Below are 22,258 nucleotides of genomic sequence, written 5' to 3' on the forward strand. Positions count from 1 at the left end.
TTCATATAACTTTTTCAGTTGTCACAGATAAAAAAAAAAACATTTTCTTTTATTTTCTTTTTCTGTTTGCTCAGAATATTTACTTTTAAGTCATTTTAATTTTTACGCTTCAGGATATTCAGAACCCTGAATTGTGTTTTTGAACATTATTGTTTATAAAGGGCTAAAAACAAGTATAGGGATAGCAATTTTCCAGAAAATTCCTTAGTTGTCGGTATTAGCAATTTTTCTCACAATTCTGACCGTATCAGAGTGCTAATAGCCTGTTTAGATATACAATTACATCACACTGTTTCCAGCTGATACTGCAAAATCTCCTTTGACAACAGCTCCAGTGCCTGTTAAGCTGTTAAAGTTCTAATAAAGCTTTTAGCTACTGGGAATTTCATGTCCTTGAAATTATACAGCTGTCATATCTGTGAAGGCCTCACTTCATGAGATTTTTTATGGCTTATGAGCCTCCGTGGAGACGGGTCTTGCATACAAGGCAAGGACAGGTAGAGGGCTTTGCTTTATCGTGCTCAAATATGACATTTTCCTCCAGTACACTGAACGCTTCCCAGCTGTGCTCCCACTCCAACAGATTGGTTTGATGTCGTTCCCTGCCCTACCACTAAATTACCAGTTCGAATGTGCCAAGAATGTCTGTCCTGTGTTTGGAGACCACGATATGGCAAAAGAAATAGGCGTAGTAAATATAGCAATGAGGGAAGATGCGTCAGACAAAGCAGAGAGAAGCAACAGCAGTCCCCCAGATTTGTGTGTGTGTGGGGGGGAGTACATACATTTCTTTTTCTGATGGAGCTAAAAGAACAAAACAGCTCCATAACCATAAGGCATAAGTGCCAGCATAAAGAAGAAAAACTGAGTTGAGTCCCTTTGGATGCCTGCTCCAAAAGAACACTCTGCACTTCTATGAAAGGATTAAGGATTCCTTCTAATAACTTTCATCCTTTTTTGTTGGAGCTCTATTGTTTGGCAAATATTATATGCAGAGAGCATAGAGCACCTTTCTGAGGTTGTGAATGTTCGTATTTCTGGTATTTCATATACTGCTATTTAAGATCCAACACATTGTTTTAGTGGCTCTAATCAATTAGTTTGGCAAAAGTCTCACGTCGTTAAATCCTGCAGTTATTTACTAATTAGACAAGTATCAACTAGATAATCAAATGATCATAGTAAGCAGAATTACCACCATTAGTTAAACTATTGTTTGTATTGCATACCCACCCAAATTGGAATTGCCAGTTTTGTCTTCCTGTCTCAGCTCACAGCAGTGACCCCTGTATCCTGCACCCCTGTGGAGAGAATAAGGAAGCGCAGGCAGGTATCATCTTTGGATGTTGTAGTGGGAAGACTTATTATGCTTAGAATGGAATTCAGAAAGATTTTAAGTTATCTTTCTGTTCTCTTGAACAAACAGTCAGTCATACGATGATGGACAAGAAATGGGGAGCCTGTTGGGTGGGAAAGAATAATGGTTATGACGGTAATCAGTGATAATCACCAGACAGAACTCTTGCAACTAGCTAATCATTGTGTAATTCTACCTGATCAACAACATTATTTTAATAGAGTTGATGGATGATGAATGAAGCACACAGAGGTTCTGCCTTCTGTCCTACAGACAGTATATATGACACCAACTGACTGACCTAGAAAGCCTCCACTTCCTGGTTTATAAACAGTCATATGACCAGTTGTCTTCCAGCAGCTGGTCAGGTGATGGGAACAGCAGCATACCACCGGGCAGTTCTGGTCCATCTATTGCTGGAGTCTAGCCTGCAGGATCCTAAGTATTATTTAGCTTGAATGTGAAATAAGCGCAATTGTGTGGTAATTTGAGCACTCTTTGGTATTGTCCTGTTTTGGAATTGGAATATAAATTGATCTTTTCCAATCTAATGGCCACCCTTGTGTTTATCAGATTTGCTGGCAAATTGCAGGATTTATAGAGGTCAATTTATCTTACCATTATAAAAGTGGTGACACCACAATATTTTGTTGATCAAATATTTCATTGTTTTGTTATGAAATACAACAAAATTAAAAGGTTTTGTAGCTAGGGATCTGTTGTTGTGGGTTTGTTACAGAATGGCTGGGTAGCTTGTTACAGACTCCCACAACTTGTGTCAAAAGCGCTTCCTGTTCTATGGTTTAGATGCACTTCACCTTGGTGTCTCTTAGTGCACTTCTCTTAATGTAACGAACTACAACAGAATTTTTGGTTTTGCTACCACTATGCAATAATTTGCACTTGACATTATTAAGTGTCATCTATCATGTTATTTGCCTAAACTTGAGTTTTGGTGAATGCTCCTATGAAATATCTACACTGTTTAAAGTTTCTGCTATTCTGGTATCATCAGTTAAATAATTTCCTAATTATACCAGAATGTAGATCATTGATATCAATTAACAGACTCCTGTGGTACTGCACTAATTACATCGCTCCAATTTGAGCATTCAGCGCTTATCTGTACTCTCTGTATTCTCTTCTCAAACAGATATGTTTAGTATTCTATATCTTTTACAGTGACTTACAGGAGAATTAGTGCAGAACATGTTGGAGAAGCCACTATTTCCCTGGGAGCTGATAAAGCCCTTACACTTATGTCTTCCTCACTAGGGGAATCCTTTTGACAGTCAGCTAGTGACAGAGCCTAGATCAAACACGTGACATCTGGTTCCTAGCACTCAACATTTTGGGGTACCAGGAAGGGAATAGTGTAGACGTCCAGCTGCAGGTGCAGGCACTGGACAATTTGCATTGTGAGCTTGGAAAGAAGCACTAAGAAGAAAAGTCTCCAGAGCAAGAACAAAACTACGAGGAGTACAAAATGCCCTCACCAGAAGTCATGTAATTGAAGAATTTTCAGTGCACTATAGTACAAAGCAAACTGGATTAGCAGAGAAGATGTGCTGTATGAATGGTCTGAAGGAGTTATGATTTCCAAGCAGGCTGGGAAGATGCTGTGTATCTGAGCTAAGCCACGTCTCATGGGGCTGGAGCTCAACCAAGGAATGCTATGCCTGGGGAGCCAGAGGGGTGACCTGAGGTACAGTACGTAAGGTCCTCCATGCTAGCAGACAGTATCCATCCATCTCAGAGTATGAGGCACAGGAGGCTGGAAGATCTGAAGAGATCTCAGACTTAACAACAGGAGACACTCTTCTCTTGTTTTTCTTCTTTCCTTTCTCATGTAATGAGATTATATTCAGGATTAATTAAGATTTGTTTTGTGTTGAGTGTTTATGCTCTTGTTATTTATGTTAGTTAGTTATTAAGAACTGAGATCTTTTTAACTTTAGCCTGTTTTTCTTTTGTTTTTCTCTTTTAGCCTTTTGCTTTTCCTCTGATGCATTTTGTCTCCCGGCAGTATTAGTACGTGAATTAATGACAGGAAAGAAGTATGTTGATGTGTATTGGCTGAATTGTGGGGAGGAAGGCAGTGGTGTTTCAGGTCATGATGGCGTCAGTTTCCTGGGTTCAATAAAGAGAGGGGGTGAGAGGAGAAGCAGCTCTCAGGAAGGTCCCCTTTCCTCTCAAGGTTTTTGTTTCCTTTGGGGAAATCCGTGATTTCATTGTTCTTTGCAATGGTGGGAGATGCTGTTATTCTTCCTCAGAGATGGTATTCATCACCAGCACTGGATTTACTATTTCTATTCTATCCTTGAACGCATGCAGACTAATTTCTCCTGGCATATATTACATATATGAATTTACTGTAATAGGGAGAAAAAGGAGAGAATTAGCCATGATACCAATGAAAACCAATTCCATATAGAATATTATTTGGAACAGGACATTAGGTATTAAGTATTATTATGTGGCTGCCTCCTCTTCTGCAGAGAATAAAACAAGGTGTTTTAATTGTCATAATTGTCAGGCAAAGGAAAAGAGATGATAAACTAGAGAAATTGGCATAGTCGAAAGCAGATTTTATCAGCAATAAAATTTTGTTTCAGTTTATGTTCCTAAAAATATTTGAACCAAATCTTTTTAACCTCCTGTCCAAATCCCTGTTGGAATTCACTGACTTTGATATTATTCTGGGCACAGGCATGAACCCTGTCAAAAACCATATGCTTGGTAGATCATAATCAAAAGAGATGGATGTTCAGTCACAGGCATTTGCAATATTAAGATTTTGAGTGTCTGTTCTGGGAATGATAGCTACATGGTATGTATTTAACAGTAAGCCAAGTAAGTTACCTTGGATTTCATCCAGACATAAATCATCCTCCAGAATTGACTATATTTATGTCAAGCCAATTTTTCTGTGGTACACATAGTGGAAATAGTAACTTTTTTGGTATTTAATGACCACGTAAACATCTGAAGACTTTTAAACTGATAAATTTTCACATGCCCCTTGCTGAGATTTAAATTAGAATACTGACCAGAAGAGACTTTTTGGTTACAGTTTTTAATCCAAACTAGAAACATTTCTTGCTATGATTGACAACCTCCACTTGTCTACAGGACAAAGTCAAATGCTTCTGGCTTTCCCAGCACTTACAGTATGCTCTTACATTCCTTTCTTATACATCACAGGACACTCTATCAGCTTATGTTTTATGTTTTAAGTGGCCTGTCTTTCTCTACAATTTTCTTTCTCCTCTGTGATCATCAGTTCCTTATGTTATTCTTTTTGGAAAACTGAGAGGACTCTGTCCACCTTCAGATGTTCCCTGCTGTCTTCTTCTGACACATCATGATATTTTACTAAGTGATGGTCTTCGCTTTCTTTCTCCTAAACTCTTCCACGTTTCCTGTGGGTCTTTAGCTCTTATTCTTCACTCATCTTCCGTGATTCTGCTTGTCCCCCGAACACTACTGTGTGACAAAACGTGGTATCCCTGACATAACTCTATGTACTGTATCTCCCATCTGATCATCTGCCTGCAGCACTTAAGACATTGAGAATCCTAGTTACTCACTCTCTGCTGCCTGAAGTCCTACTCTCTTACCTGTGGGGAGAAGATGTGCTCATACCTCTCTTGGCAATGCCCCTCTCCTCCAGGTGCTAATATGTCCTGTCATCCCTGATCTGGCAAGTCAGCCCTGTTCTTTGACAGCACTTGTCTTCTCCTTTAGGCCAGGCAAACTGTATCCTATTAAAGCCATCGCCTAAAGACCAATTAGCCACCCATTTTTAGCAATGGGTGCTACCTAACTAATTCCAGTTACAGACCTTTTCTGTACCCGGTCCTGTAAGCCTCCTGATTACTCAGAGGTGTGGTTTATTCCACAGAGTGCCTATCCTGAAGGCTCCCTCCCTCCTGTGCATTTTCACTGCTGCCAGTGAGTGCTGTAGACTCAAATTACCAGGTGGCAATCTTGTCTCTTGGCTCTGAAAATGGGTCTAGATTGGGCCTATGTTTTGAGCAAAGATGCTGGCTGCTTCAGAGTCATTTCCCACTATATCACAACTTTATCAAACATAATTCTTCTATATTTGCCTCACATTTGCAATTTGGAGACTTAATCCATAAGATTAACAATCATCTTAATAATGCAATTTCTTTTCTTTTATTTAAATGGCAATCAGCCTAGCCACTTATTTGAAATTAATGTTTTGCAGATATTCTTAGGTCTCCCATGTCATCCCCATATCCGTATGAAAATTACTATAATATCCCATACAGATAAGCCCTGCATTTTCATGTTTTATAGAAAATGATACAGTTGAGACATTCAATTTGATCAGGAAAATGTAGGAGGCTTCTCCAGTCTTTTTATTTACATAGACTTTCCCCTGGTGAGACATCTGTGCTGCAGGCACTTATATCTATCTCTCTCTTATAAGAGATAAAGGAAGTGGTTCAGAACATGATTAACAAGTAAATCTTCTGGCATTGATGGCATCTCTCTTCAACTTTATCTGACTTTTTGGCCCCAATTAGGTCTTCTGTTGCTTGTCATGATACATATGCTTTGAGCAAGCTTCTTTTTACAGGGATGTTAATACAGTATGCCATTATATTCCTATTGTTATAAAGAATTGAAGTCCCAATCTTTCTGCAAACTATCATCTAATCTTCTCACCAATTTGCTGAAATGCCAAGGTGTACTTAGTGCTAAGGTGCTATTACAGTAGCTGTAGGCCTATAAAATCAAATTACTTCACTGTGCTTTTTTAAAAGGTGTCTGACTTCTGATAACGTTTACCATTCTTCTCTATATTACAAAAATTACTACTGACATTGTAAATTCCCTGTGCCATTTTTGTATTAGATGTAAATATAGTATTTTATAAAGCTAACACTTTAATGTCAACAGGCAAGTTAACTTCAGTGTTGAAGTTCATCCCGATTAGTTATTTCTAGAGATGCTTGTCAGGGATGTCCGGTTTTACTTTTTGTTGTTGGTCTTGTGTTTGGAGCCTTAAGCACAGGCTTTAACATTTTCAATCTACTACTTATACTTCTAGAGTTATATATAAGTCAACATTGTATATTGTTATATGTAGATAATGTGTAGATAATGTGTCTCAGTCCTTGTTTCATCTTCTAACTACTTTAAGTAATTTTGATATAGGGTATAACAGGGTGTGAAAGTAATTGTTCCAAGTCTGGTTTATTATCTTAAAGTGTATAGTTGAAAAAAGGCCTACCTGTAACACTGGTCAAATGCTTCAGATATAGTACCTTGGTGCTGAGGTTTATTCTACTTGTAATTACAGCAAAAAACAGGTAGATTTAAACAGATGGACTAATTTTCCCTCATACAATTCAGACTCATGTTACCATAATATATATCCATTGTCTCTGTGGTTGAACTCTGACATTCTTGTATCTTGTTTCCACTTGAAAAAAGTCTGGTATCACCATTCAGAATCCATTACTTGTTTTACACAGGACTATCCCATAATTAAATAGGATTTGGCATTCAGTAGAAAGAATCAGAAAATCACAGAAGACATGGCATTCCTATTTTCACCATTACAAGCTCCTTACACAGAGGTCTCCTTTCTCTTTTTCACATTGCTGTGTCAGAGGCTTTCACTGGGCTGGAAATATTGTTTCTTCCATAGATACGTTAATCAGGATGGTCTTCAGTCATTCTGGGACTAACAATCATGATATGAGTGAGTGTCCAGTCTCTCCAGTCATTTTACACTTCAGTATATCATTGTTCTGCAATGTGTTTCTGTGGTGTCCCCTGTGGGCCCAGTCTGCACTCCCTATCCCTTATCTGTCTGGTAGCAGAAGTAAAATAAAGCAACTGGCTTCTTCTATTCCTGGCTTCATAAAAACCCTTACCAAGCAATACTACTTGGATTAAGGACTTGAATGTCGCATATATGGTCATTCACTGGAGCAAGATTTGAGATACAAATTTAAAGCTTAAGTTTTCCATCACAGAGTGTGTTTTATCCCTCATATACTGTATGGCATCTTATAAAGTTAATTTTTTTCCCCTCTTAAATTCTGAGGGTCACTGTGGGCACTTTTTATACATTTTGGAAGTGTACATGATTTGTTCTTGAAACAGGAAAATGTATGCATGGAATCCAGAATATTGTTTGCTCAGATTTAGTACTATTGCTGGACGATGGCTTCACACAGAAGCAGACATGGATCTGGCAGGCTGGTCTGACTGTAGCTGAAAGGATGCAGAGGCTGCTTCAGGTGCTTCTATATTCTCTCATCTGTCATCCCTGGATCCTGACCTCAATTTTACTTACTGTTTACAGAGCTTTCAACTGCCAGGATCCGGAGGTCCTCAAGGTAAAACATAGAAGGGAGTTCCACTGTAGGGAATGGATGAGGTGTGGAAAATGGCATTTCTTTTGAATTTTGTATTGTATTTAAGTGTGGCTGCATGGTGGTGCAGTCTCACAGCACTGTGAAGCAAGATCCAAACAGGCACTCATCTTCCAACATTGCCATGACCCTGCCCAACAGAGACTCATCTGGGGTGGGGAGATCCGAACATCCAGGGACATCAGAAAGGGAACGAGCTACCCGCAATCATTCTCTGTGGATGGAAAGCACCGGATCTCCATCGACACAGAGAAGAAATAGAAATCAGACAGTTTTTTGTTAAAATAAGGCCAAAGGAAACGACAGGACGTTCTCCTTAAGCGGCGAAAACTGAGGGAACTTGTTAATGCTGTGAATGCCTCACAGCTGTTCTTTCTATTGATGGGATTAATAGATTGCAGGCCAGCCATTTCAGGTTGCTGTATTTTCACTCTGCAGTGACAGTCATATCAGCTATACCCAATGTAATTTTCTGCTAGGCTATAATTGGATTTCTTTAAAGATTAAGTCAATAACAACTTTCATATTAGAGTTTAATTAGTTTTAATGAAGCCATTTGTCTGGCAACAATTACATTACAGACATTTGTCATACGTCAAAAGGCTAATTGTATCATACAACCTACTATTTACAAAATAAACTACAAATAGTTGACAGGAAATAATAAAACAAAATGCAAATTTATTAAATTTAATTAATTTCTCTTGTAACTACCACATTGAATCCAGATTTTTTTAAAGCAAATAATTGTGAGGTGGGCAGTGATTTATAGATTCCATTTTCTCATATAGTCAAGAAACACTTATAGTTGATATTGTGATATGGAAACACTGGACTTCCGAAAACAGTATATGCAGTATTCAGTGGTGGATTTCCATTTAGTAGATATCAAAGCAAGCATCCTATTACAACAAAAAGCACATAAGAAGAACCATTTTAGTACAATCAGATTAAGTTAAAGATTTAATCTGAGTCCTTGTTCCGGCAGGTTAACATTCCCAACAGTGGGTTTATCTGGCAATTGTAAACAAAACTCAGATTTTAGAAATTGTGAATAATTATTCTATTCTACATTTTTCAGTTTATTGCTACAGTGTAGTGATTTAACGGCGATTCAAGGTTTACTTTTGCGTTATGAGATGTTTCCAAAGCTTAAAAGAACCGCATACGTGCAACGTAAAGGTATCATCCATCCTCCAAAAAGACCCGAATATGGGGAAACTGTGGAACAAGCTCTCCTCCTTAAACCAACGACCCAAGAGCAGTTCACGGTTCAATTATTCAAAATTCAGGGGCCAGAGACACTTACAAGAGTAGTAATGCCTGTACAGGTGATGTGGCTGCCGTAGAGACCTCTTGTAAATACACTGGATGTACACTGGAATAATTTCAAATATAACAGAATGCAAAGGACTTAAAGGGCAAACAGCTACAATATATCCCTTGTGACCTTTGAAAAACATTGTTTTCTTAGTTGCAGTTCTGAGACAGTTTTGTCTTGAAAGCTACAAGGCAGGGCTGAAGTGTAAATGGGTTCTACACAGATCACGGATGATGACAGGTAAAGAGGAACAGGAAAACACTGATCTCTGCCACAGGCACAGATCTTTATAGAAACGTGTTTGCTGTGTATGGAGCACGGAGTCTCATGCTACAGCCATTCCAATCCCAACCATTGAGCTCCTCAGTTCTTTCATTGATAATTAGCTGAATCAATTTAACGCTTGAGATACTGTTTGTATTAAGAAAGTGCAACCGGCAAAGTACTTTGCAAGAAATCTCAAACTGTAAATGATTTATAGAGGCCTAAAAATCCAAAGGACTTCCAAGTCCAAGCATGTTTGTATAACATACTTTCTGGGTTTAGTGTGGAATCTGAGATGTTCATAGTAAAAACAGCAATATAAATTTTAGATGAATATATTATGCAATGGTTCTTTCATTTTGATCATGGGATATTAATATTTTCTGGCTATTCTGTTTTTTTTAAATAGTTCAATTCTTTAAAAAAATCAATATTTTGTATTTTTAAATGGTTTATTTCTCCATTCTCTTAATTGATAAAGTTAACAAGAAATATATGCTACAACTGAATCTGTTGAAAGATGTTTATAGAGTATGAAATAACACCAATGTAAAAACTATAATACTATTAAGTGCCTTAAACAGCGGGTTTAAAAGGCCTTGGTTTCTTTTTTTTTAAAGAAAAGCAATTTGAATGTGCACTTTTCAGCGCCCGAAAAAATAGATCTACTATTTCCCCCGAGACAAACGTGATGAAAAGTTAGCTTTCACAGATCAGTGACTAATGCACCACTTGTGTCTGTCGCTTTGGAGTACTTAATTTTTATGAACGAAAGTCTATGTGATAGTGCTTTCATGTGTGTCCTGCAGCGCGTTAGCCTCTACAAACGAGCTCGTCTGAAACGCAAGAGGACTTCTTCACTCGGGCACGGCACTGGGGCATTTCACGCTGGCGCTCAGACCGCTAAATCACATAGCGCACGCTGGCCTCTTCACTGCTGTTGCGGCTCCGGCTCCATCCCTCTCCCCCTCCCCTGGCCACGACTCCCCCCAAAGTCTCCGCCTCTCCGAAGGCGAACTCGATCCCGGTGCCCCCCTTTCCCTCTCCCCCCACCCCCTGCCTGTCCCGATTCCGGTCGTCTATCCCAGACAGACTCGCTTTCATCCATACAGCCCAACTTGAAAACTTTCCCCCGGAGGGGGGTAAATACATTCTTATTTTTTGTTGTTTGTTTGTTTTTTGTTTTGTTTTTTTTTGGGGGGGGGGGTTGTTGTTCTCGTTGAGGGAAAGGAGGAAAAAGCTGCAAACTTCTACCCCGACTCTTCGCCTGCATCGGGGTGGTTCAGACGCAGGCGGGCGGGGACGATGTGGGTCTGGTATCTGCTCCTGGGTTCGGGCCCCGGCTCCAGCTCGGTAGGTAAGTCAGCGCTCCGGAGGGAGGATCTTTAAAGGCGACGCTGCGGTTTAAAAAGCATGCGTGCTTTCAAGCGGTCAGTGCTTTACAAATACTGCGGATTTGTTTGGGTTTTGTGTGTGTGTGTGCTGGGCTGTCTTTACAAAGGCTTTGTTTTTTAGCGTGAGTTTGTATTCAGCCCCCCCGAACACTTAAACTGAGCCAGCTGCTGAATAACTCGCTTCACTTTACAACCCCCTAGTCCTGGCGTCTAAGTAATCGGTTTCTTGCAGCCTTTCCCCACCGATTGAAGGTAAAGGTTCTGTAAATGAGCATCTGACATTAAAACTCGTTGTCTAGGAAGATGGGTTTTCCGACTTCCCCGTGTAGCCCAGGTATCGAGAATAGCAGGGCGGAGAAGGGAGGTTATTGACAGAACAGATCGGTGACAACTCAATCTGTCCCTGGCTATGCCAACACGTCGGGGCCCCCAGGGGTAAGAAGAGTATAGTTACACTGGTGTCTGTATGTGGGCGGATTACATTACAGTGTGATCGACGGAGATCAGCTCTTGACTGGCAGCGCTTATTTTATGAATGGAACATTAGGATCACACCCGACGCGCAGAGAGCACACAATTTAACTTGAGACTTAAAACAGAAATATAATGCTTTGTTTTCCACACGGACTCAAACGCAAAACTGTATTTATAGGCAGTTTACATAAAAAAACAAGCATTAAATTCTCATACAACGCACATCTCTGCTGAAATTAAACTTATTGTATAAGGAGCTTATCTAACATTGTGGTTTGTTATTGGAAAAAAAATGTCCCCTGTAAAAAGGGAGTTGCACTGGTTTGGCATTTGTTAGTTCTCAGTTATTACACCTGTCAAATACTGGCAGCTATAATAACTATATTAAATGTAGAAAATAACCAATTATTTTCACATGATGACCTTGCTCATCAAGGTCACTCATCCATGGACTTCTAATGTGAAGGTTTACCAATAACAGCAGAAACGGCAGCTCAGGTTTCGATGAGTTTGGTATTATTAGTTGAAATGAGTTTGACCTTCATCAGCCTTCATGTTCAATAACTTCTCAAGGGCACAGGCCTGTTAAAATTCAGTTTTATAGGCGGCTATTTTTAGAACAGAACTGGTAGCTTATAATTATCCATTTTATATTACTGCAGTCTTTTAATCTACTTCAGACCTGTTTTAATTTGAAATTGAAATAACTACTTATCTGCCTATTAAATGTGACTATTGAAACAGGCAGATTGAACATCTTTGTTTTGTTCCAGTCCTTGTTCAATAGCTTTAACATTCATCTTCTTTCAGTTTGTTAACCAGTTCTCTGCTCCTGTGCAGATTTTCAAGGGAAGAATTATACTTCTCTGGAATTGACTATTTTAAATAACAATGAGGTAAATTGCAAGATTTAGAGATTTCAACAGACAGCAGTGTTACTACAGTACCTATTATTATTCAGTTCGATTCGATTCAATTCAAATACTTTATTCATCTCCAGGGTAGCTTGATCTCAGAGGCTAAGCAAGAGTGGACCAGGAAAGGAAACCACTGCAAATGGTGTTATTGGAGTAGGATATAGCACTTTTCCCTCTGGGCCAGAACTTAACCATGGCCCAGTGTGGTTAGTGGGGACACAGTAGTAGAGGATAATGGCTGGAAATTCCCCAGATTGCTTATAGAGGGCATGTCAGATAAGGTGTCATTCACGATGTCATCAGTGGATCAGCTAGTAAGTGCTGTTTACCCAGAAGTAATGGCAAGCAACTTGAGCAGAAGCATTGTAAAGGTACGTGTGCTGAAGTTGTTGGTAATAGTGCCCTTGAAGTAGGGTATTTCTGACACTCAGGACTGACCAAAGCAACAGGTTGAATAAAGGTTCAAGCACGCAGATCAATTAAATGATTCATTAGCTCCGGAGCTGTAGAAATGAGTCCCAGTGGAAATGAAAAGCAGCAGACACAATGTTTTCTGCAGGACCAGGGCTGGGATCCACTGGTGTAAGAGATGCATACAAAATAGGAGACACTGAGGCTGCAGAGGCTGCTGATGAAAAAGACTCCGGTGTTTATAGTGACATGTCATTTACATCATCTAGAGAATAAAAAAGCAAATAATCTGTTAGGAGGTTGTGTGCAACTATAGACTGGCTAGAGGACATCAGAGGCTATAGAATTACTGGTGATTAATAATTAGATTGTTGGTATTGGCATAGGTAGAAGCTTTATATTTGGTGATATACAGTAAAGAACCTCATGGTGTTAGCTGGTGGCTGGGTTTTTGGTTGCAGTCTGCTTTGGTGGTTTTCTGCAGTACATCTGTTTAAAATTTTCATAAAGCTTCCTACACTATTTGGTACCACGATTGTGAGTTTTTATGTGTACTGACCTCTGTTGTCAGCTCATTTAACGATGGATATACAGTATCTGTCACTGATATAAACTGTAGCTAAATTAATGCATAAATTAAATCAAGGAATGTTAGATTAAAGTTGTACACTGCACTAGTAAGTCCTCGTTTAGAATACTGTGCCCAGATACATTCTGTGGCATAGGTGAATATTTCAGCTTGTCAATATATGGAACTGAACCTGTTTAGTTTGAAAATTGAAGACTTAGAGGACCCAATCCTAGTACTCAACCTAGCTGAGTTCTTCAGAATAAATTAAACAAATAAACCGGAGCGCACAGGTGGAAACCATGTGGAAGCACATGTAAAACCTTGAACAGGTGGCCCCTTCTTACCTTGTGGGAGTTTGGAACAATCCACCCAGCCACGCTGCTCAAGCTGATATCCTGACTTCTTTCACGAAACAGCTGTGTGAGATTCTTGGGTCAATGAGCTACTAACTACCGAACAGGCTTAGTGGACAGATTTGCCTCTTCTGGCTTGTAACCCTTCTTACTGTATGTGGCATCAGTTCTGGGTTACTTTGTCTTTGGGAGTGGGAGTGCTGTTCTGCCATGTGCTCACTATCCTGTGTTGTACACATGGACTTTACTGCTACAATGACACAACTCCAGTCATTTAGCTTGTCTGCAGTGATAATGTGGCAGGTGTAGCAGCACCTGGGTGTCTGCCTGTGCCAGACCCACTTCACTGAGAGGGATGGCTTTAATATTTCAGCTGTTCTCACTGGGCTGGATTACCACTGTAGTGAGTGGCAAGTGTGAAAACGCTACAGAAAAGGCATCTTAACGGAGATGGGGAGAACATGAGGTAACACCAGTGTTTTAACATCAGCAGTGGCCCCTGTTTTAGAATAGTGTATAAGACAAAGAGGCAGCTTGTTGTTGTGGTGATAAGGATTGCTGCCTCTCAGTGCTGTGGCCCTGGGTTCAATTCCTAGGGTGTTACCCATGTGTAGTTTGTACAGTGTGTTCTACCCTTGTTCATGTGTGTTTCTCCCAGGCACTTCAATGTCCTCCCACAGTCCAAAGACATGCTGTTAGGTTTCTTGACTTCTGGGAAGGTAGCCCTGGTGCGAGTGTGCGCACGTCTGTGTTTGTGTCTGTTTGTACCCCATGACAGACTGGTGCCCCGGCCACTGTGAACCCTGCCTTGTGCCCATTGTCCAGAAAAGCTCTGGCTCCCCAGTGACCCTAAATTGGATGAAGCAGTTCGAAAATGGCTAGATGGAATATTTCTAGAGAAAACTCAGTTTTAACAGTAAATAACATCTCAGAAGTGGAGGGAGGTTTAGATGAGTTTTCAGTGCAGTTTCCTTAGCTTTGTGTGTCTTTTTCAAGAATTAGTCTTCTGTATCAGCCCATGTCTTCTAAACTTGGTTGCGCTTATGAGAACGTTTTTTTATAGCAACGCGTGATTAATCATGAGTTAGATGTCAAATGAAAAGTCTCTAATGTTGTGACACTGGGGTGATAAAGATTAAATCTACAGTTATTGTTCAGTTTCTAGTTCTTGGAGCATTACCTTCAGTCCCTGTTACAGCTTTTATATCTCTCTGCCTGTGACATAGGCTTTACAAACATTATTGTAAATCCTGTCTTATTTGCCATTCATTAACCATTTTAGTATGTTTTTTTTTTCAGAACTGTACTCTGTCTTCCCATTAACCAACATTGCTGTTTTAAAGAATTAGAAACAGTTAAATTATTCCAGGGTTAATTTCAGTGCCTTGTTATTGTTTATCATCTTTCATTTATCTATCCTTTCTGATCAATAATGGATTTAGCTTCTGCTAATTGTTTTTGTTCTGTGTTGCTCTGTAATATGCCTGAACCTTCGATCGCAAAGGTGAAGGTGTTTTAAAGCAAGCCAGTGAGTCATCAAGTAACCCAACTGGGTTTGACTGAGAAACCATGCCAAAAATATAGTAAACTGATTTTAAATTCGCTCACACCTGAAGAAGGCTCCACAGCTGAAACATTGTGTTTTCTTTCTTCTCTTTTCAGCATGGAATAAACTATTACTTGTGATTTTAAATACTATTCAAAACCAAAAAAAACACATACATCCCTATTTTTAAATAGGATAGGCCATTCCAATGTGTATGTTTGCCTCAAGAATCTTGGGATTGGGATTATTGCCCACTTTTCAGGCACAGTCTGGATCTGTGGCTCAGTGCATTTAATGCTCCAGCCTCTTCCTTTTCTGAGGAGCTCTTGCAAATCACCTGTGTAGCGGTGTAGTGTATTTCGCTTATCTCTGTACATAGTCAGAGAGGAAATGGAAGATATGAAAAACTGAGATATGCTTTTTACAAAATATGAAGAAAAACACCCCAAAACAATGTAGGACATAAGAAAATCAGCATGCTGGCACTTTGAAAAACTCTCCATCCAGCCGTGAAATTAGTGAGTGGGCTAGTCATGCAAAATGTTTCAGAATCCTATAGGGGAGAAGGGTCCTAATCATGTTGTTAGTTTTCTAAAAAGGCAAAGGAGAAAATCACAAGAAAGCACTTTGAAGGTATTTCCAATTTCAAGAAATTAAAAACATTAGTACTAGTGAATAAAATAGTGGCTATAGAAGATTCACCATGTGGTAATTAAAGTAGGTGTGGAAATGTCAATAAGGAAAATTTTTATATGGACCTTCACATCCCAAAATGCTTTATTTATAGGAGGGCACCTGCTTAGTCACCACTGAAATGTACCTCCACCTTGGTAATGTCACAAGGTGGAGGTACCTGAACTATCAGCTGAACTATCAATCAGTTGTATTCTTATATAGCACCTTCCACTCCAGAACATTCTCAAGGCACTTTATATAAATTATATAAACAGAAAGCACAGTCAGGAAGAAAATACAATAGAACCATGTATAAAGTGTCATTAAAATAAGGAAATCTACTAAGAGGTGAAGGCTATCAAAACAAGTAAGTCTGAGGCGAGATATAAAACCATCAACAAAGGCTTCATTTGTAATCTGGTTAGGAAGAGCATTCCAAAGACGAGGGGTTACCACTGAGAAGGCTTGGTCCTGTGAGGTCCTTGGAACATTGAGGAGTCTAGAATAAGCAGCATGAAGCAGGGACAACAGGGACACGTGGGCATAGTAACACTTGAAGGTACAATGGACCGTGCAGCACCTGGGAGCTCAACAAGAGAATTTTAAAGTCAAGCCTGTAAGAGTTTGGTAGCCACCACAGGCATTTCAGCACAGGAGAAATATGTTCAAATGTGTTAAGACTTGGTCAGCACTGGAGTAACACAGTTCTGGACATACTGTTGTTTCTGAAGTAATTCTGTGTAGGATCCAGTCATCAATTCACAGGTGTAGTCTGGACTTCAGGGGGGAAAATCATGATTTAATTTCTCTGCATTCGTAAGAGATAGAATTAGTCTTAGACCGGATATATATTACAAATGGATGAATGATACACTGCAGATTTTGTGGACATGTCATTCAAAAGATAGGGAGTAGTAAAAAAACATCACCCCTAAGAAATTCACATGTCACAAGCTGAGGAAAGGCAAAGTGGAACATAAAAGAGGTGGGTGTTATGGGTGCTATTGATAAACAAACCTGTAGGACATGGTACTGAATGAAATTGCCCTATAGGAAAAAGGGATGTTACTCATGGTCGTGTTAACAGAACACTTCCAAAAGTTTTTTAAAAAAAGCTGAATTTTAGCAACAGAAATTGCGATGTTATAAACAACATCCATGTCCAATAAAGGCAACAATCAAGCAACAGAGGTCAGTAGGTGTGTCTTCTGTTAAATCTAATGTTATGGAAAATATAATTATAACTAAATTAAATGATCATTCAAAGAGCATTTAGGATTTTAGGGGATTAGCAGCCAGGGGATATTTCTAAATTCCCTAGATTTAGAAAAGATAGATCTTTTCTAATTGTTAGAGTTGTTTGAACAAGTAGCAGCAATAATAATTTGGTTCATTCAGATTTGTGTAAGCGTTTTGACAAAGTTCCACATTAAAAATAAATTCTTAATTTGTTGGTGTTATGAATTCAAGGTATTACATGTTTTCAGATTGAGAATGTAGATCATTGTTATCTCTTTAAGGGCCATTGCTCTGCAGAATTTCTAAATGTTATCTAGATTCTGGGAGAGTTAGTAAACTATTACATTTTACTGCTGATGCCACAATGGGAGGATTAGGTGCACTGTGGAAGTGGCAAAGGACATTGAAATTTACAGATTTACATGTAGATGGAATTCAAGACTAGGTAATCATTTGGTAGATATAATTTAAACCGGCATAATGAGTTAAAACTGTATAATTCACTATTGAATATTATGTACAATTTTAGATACCCTCCATCATCAAAACAGCTTTTTCCGATTCAGTATCGCAGAGGAGCTAAGCCTATCCCAGCAAGCAACAAGTGTAAGCCGGGAAATACCCTGAATGGGTCCATCACAGGGCAGACAGACATAAACACAGATACACACACAGTCACACCAAGGTCAACTATCCCAGAAGCCAATTAATTAACTTACCAGTAAGTCTTTGGACTGTGGGAGGAAACCCACACAAATATGGGGACAACATGCAAACTACACACAGATGGCACCCCAGATCCAGATTTGAACCCAGGGCCCCAGCATCACAAGGCAGCAATGCTAACCCCTGAACCTCCCTGCTGCTCCCTATTGAATAACATGTTACACAAAAAAGGGGTTGCTGTTCTGGAATCAGGCCTCAGAAGACTAGATACAGTACATTACTGAACTTGAAGGGCTGCCCTAAACAGGATGATAAATATAACTGAATGTCTTACGTCTTTAATGGAGCAGACTTCTAGGGGACCTGAATCAATCTAGACTTCAACTTCAATTTCTTTGTCTTCTGCAAACTGGATGCTTTTTTAGAATGTGGGTGTCTGGAACAACCTACCCGGGCATGTTATCAAAGAATACACCCTGGCTTCTTTCACAAAATGTCTGCATTAAAAACAGACTGGACATCTTTATGTTGGACCTCAGCTATGTGAGAAAGCATACCCTCTGTGAAAAAGACTTGCTCAGTCACGGGTAGTCAAATTCCTTGAGGCACACCATACACTTGTCATTACTTTCTTACGGCACGTTTTTTATATATCACCTTTCAACTGATTTGATTTTCCTTGTTAATAATTTGACTGTGGTGCTAGCTGTTTTTACTTTATTACTTTTTTCTCAATAAAACTGTTTTGCTGAGTTTTTATTGTTTCATAATAATATTGACTCTGTATGTAGTGTGTATTTGACACACACAAAATAGTATTGCTGTATTTAAACTTGCCTACATATTTTTAAGTCCTTTAAAGCATAATTACTGTCTCTAGCAAAATAAGCTTAAAGATGTATATTATAGTGCATTTAGGAACAGTTTTATGGGAATGGGCGTGCTTTTTCTTGGCAACAACACTTAAAAACCAGTACCTTTGGAATTGTGCAGCCTCTGGTGTGTTGTAATTCATAAGTGTTAGCTTAGGGTACAAGATTTAACAAAGTCCTCCACTTTCACAGTCTTCCACTTATTCAGTACTCCATCCTCACTTAAAAACAAAATAATGTACTTGTCTCTGTTATTGGTTTGCAATAGCTTTTAAATAGGATCGTTCCCCTATTTATTCAGTACTCTGGTATCCAACACAGTAAATGTCACTGTGTTTCAAAGTTGTTATGGATTCCACATTCCAGTTTTGAAATCCATATATAAGCTGACAGAGCCATCAACATTTTCAGTTAAGACACATAATCCAAGTGCACCAACTGCACCATTCAAGAAGGATATTTTTAAGTCATTTTATAAGTATTAAGATGATATATAAATCAGTTTTCTTTTTCCATTCTCTTCAAACACTTTAAAAGGTTTTCATTTCTGTGTGCAAACAGGCACTTCTTCCTTGCAGCAGTTATTTAGAAACTATCAGGGGGGATCTTTATTTATAGTCTCTTACCTTTTTGTGCAACAGACGGAAGAAAAGAGCATCTATTTATGTGGTTGCTATCATCTGTTTTTCCTTCTTTACCAATTCTGTAATTCACTAGTTTGTTTTTAATTGTTAAAACATTAATATATTCAATTAAAACTTTCAGTACACACTTTTGCCTTTTCCATATCTCTAGTTAAATGTTCATCACAGCAGAATACACACCTGCACACAAACACTACTTACAGATACCCGTTAACGTAGCTAGCATGTCTTTTGAAAGGGGAAGCACCCACCCCAGACCTGAACCCAGGATTGAAAGGCTATGAGACAGCAGTGTTGACCATAATGCCATTGTGCTTCCCTGAAACTGATCTAGAGTAGCTAACCAATGAAGTGGGCTAAATATAAGAAATTTCAAGAAATGGTTATGGTCAAGCTCCAGTGGTTCTCCATTACCCCTGTCCATGATGGCGGGTCAGGGGTAGGAGCTGAAGATTTCCTGGGCTTGACTTACAGTACATTGCCCCTGTCCAAGTTGGCGGGTCAGGCTGCTCCAGTCACAGCTTTTGAGCCCTGAAATTGCTGGAAAGAGTTGTGAGATTTCGCTTTCCCTCAGGACTGATTTATCCCTTTACCAAAATGGCTGGGAAGTAAGTCGTTTTTAGTATGTTTGCTGTAACAATGTAATAACGTTGTTTTCCACATTAAATTGAAATGATGGTTCAACCCCAGTTAGCTCTAACACTGCAATATGTTAATTGCTTAATTGTACTTTAGATCAGTTTTACCTGATATCTTGGGGTTTTTCAACAAGAAAATGTAACCTTTGAGAAAATACAATTTAAGAGCGTAGATCAGTTTTTAGTGGAGCAGGTTTACTAACACTTTGTTTTGGGGTTTATATGTTAGTCTAAACTGGATGTAAATCAGGTTTTAATTGGTAGTTTCCTCTTAACATCAGATTTGGAAGTTTCTCTACTACAGTTTTATTACAGTCCTTATCTTACCATGCTAAATTATTTGTAGACATGTTTATGTTCTTCTTGTCCAAGTTAAGTGGCACCATCTGTTTAATTCATAAAGCTGGTCCAATTTGACTACATTAACTAGTTATAATTTCTCCCAGAACTGCAAAACTTGATAATGAAGCTTTAGACATTTTCATATTTGAAGCCCTTAACTTCTGGTAGGAGTGAAAGGCAGTATTTTGTTGATTTTTCCCTGTTTGAATTACTAGGTGTGGCAAATAACACAATAGCTAAAGTAGCTGAGGGCCTCTTGATTGTACAATAATTGCTTAAGGAGGAGTTTCAAGTGTATTTCCAGTAAATGTTCCTCTTAGCCTGCTTCTGTGAATAATTAATTTCTTCTTTGGAATCCAAGAATTATATGGACAGTTTCACTTGGAATTGCAGAACAATGTAGAATATTCCAAGTTGAGTTTTAGCATTGTAATACTGCTAAGAAATAAATATTTTACCTTATGTTGGCTGCAGATCTTTTAGTGGACGTATGAATAAGGAGCTACTGTCCTATATATTGCATATAGCTTCAAGTGCATCTACATAAAATATATGCTTTTAAAATAATATATTAGTCTTTATAATAAGTTTTAAATTTACTAAGGATTGTTTTATTTTATTTATATACATTATCAAGTCTGTAAAATGTTGGCATTTTAAAATTAAATATATACACTGATATCTGATGGCATCATAAGACATGTTTATTAAAAAATAAAAACTTGGGATAAGTGTACTCTAAGATTAAACTGTTCAGTTCCCATAAGGAATTTATGTTGTTTGGAATCTGTGGGATTTTGTGATCATTTAGTGGAGAATGAGTTCTGACTAGGCTGGACTCATTCTGTCTATTATGGCAGATGGCATTTCACAGTCAGTGAAGAGAAATGGTATGGCCCTGAGACACTACACTTTCACACCCCTCTCAGATCTATTATTAGAACTGAGAGTACCAGTGTGACAATCTGATCAGATTAAGCATGGTGGCATGGCCTCAAGTGGTGAACTTGGTAAAGGTCTGTGAAGTTTTCTATTTTTTATTGTTTTATTTGCTTATCGGATCCTCTAGACAAGGGGTAAAATATACACTAATACATCAAATAAATCCATCCATCTATTTTTAAAGTAACCGCTGCATCCAATAGAGGGTCGTGGGAGAGCTGGAGCTTATCCTGGCAAGCAATGGGCACAAGGCAGGGCACACCCTGGACAGGACACCAGTCATCACAGGGCACACACAGATACAAACATGCACACACACACCAGGAGCGGTTTCCCTAGAAGCCAGTTAGCTTAGCCGTTTGCCTTTGAATGGCAGAAAGAAACAGGAGCAGCCAGAGGAAAAATTCCAAACTGCAAACTCCAAACAGACAGCACCCCAGGAATTAAACCCAGGGCCCCAGAGCAGGAACCACTGCATCACCTTGCCACTGACTTAAAGGCAATATTAAATATAAATATTTCAAATACAGCAAAAATACAAAGGCATGAAGAACAAAACATCCAGGCAGGCACATGTTTGAAGTTCAATGCCTGTGCGGCACAGAGCAGAGTGACTGTCATGATGTCCACATTCACATTGCGTGAATCCTTGGAGAGAATAATTGCCACAGGTGTTTTTCCCCTCTAAGTCAGTGGTGACTAAATTCCAAATTCATGCATTATTGAAAGACAGTCATTGTTACTCACAAGTATAATTTAAAGCAGTATTTCCTAAATCTGTCCATTCCCTCCTCACCACTCCACATTTGTAATTAATTCCCCACCTGATCATCCATTCCAATATAAACAATCCTGTACATCCCTTTACTGGTTTCTAACAGTACCTTGTTTATTTGTAAAGACAGTGCAAGCTTAACTAGTACTGGTCTTAATTATTATTCCCAGCAGTGTTATTTATTGATAATATGAGAAGTGTACTTTAATATTTTTTGCTTGTTTACAGTTTGACATTTGTAAACAGAATAATGTAATTGCATTTTACTGGAGTAATCAAACTGGATTTTCGGTGCTTTAAATTTTTCAATTACATATCCCTGTTTAAGTTGCACATAACAACATTTTTATTAAAAACATCTGACTGAAATAGAGAATAACATTAATATATTAGTGAGTGTTACGTTTCCGTTACGGGCATTATACGCACAATATTTTC

The 22,258-nt window shown here is 38.8% G+C and overlaps 1 protein-coding gene across 4 annotated transcripts in view; it reads left to right on the top strand.

The window, feature by feature from the left end:
* Positions 1–10,367: 10,367 nt before the first annotated feature.
* Positions 10,368–22,258, top strand: part of ldlrad3 (low density lipoprotein receptor class A domain containing 3) — a 78,449-nt gene continuing 66,558 nt past the window's right edge. For 2 of the 4 annotated variants that reach the window (XR_015928196.1, XM_088611684.1), the window contains exon 1: positions 10,371–10,718. Coding sequence is in view for 2 of the 4 variants with exons in the window: in XM_088611684.1 (XP_088467810.1) it covers positions 10,667–10,718 (52 nt within the window). In the remaining 2 variants the exon portion in view is untranslated. Of the gene's footprint in view, positions 10,719–22,258 lie in introns of all 4 variants that reach the window. The other 2 variants (XM_088611685.1, XM_088611686.1) reach the window with 2 other exon arrangements.

The sequence above is a fragment of the Lepisosteus platostomus genome, chromosome 18, assembly GCF_059453375.1.
Source record: "Lepisosteus platostomus isolate fLepPlt1 chromosome 18, fLepPlt1.hap1, whole genome shotgun sequence".
In the NCBI taxonomy this organism is placed as follows: Eukaryota; Metazoa; Chordata; class Actinopteri; order Semionotiformes; family Lepisosteidae; genus Lepisosteus; species Lepisosteus platostomus.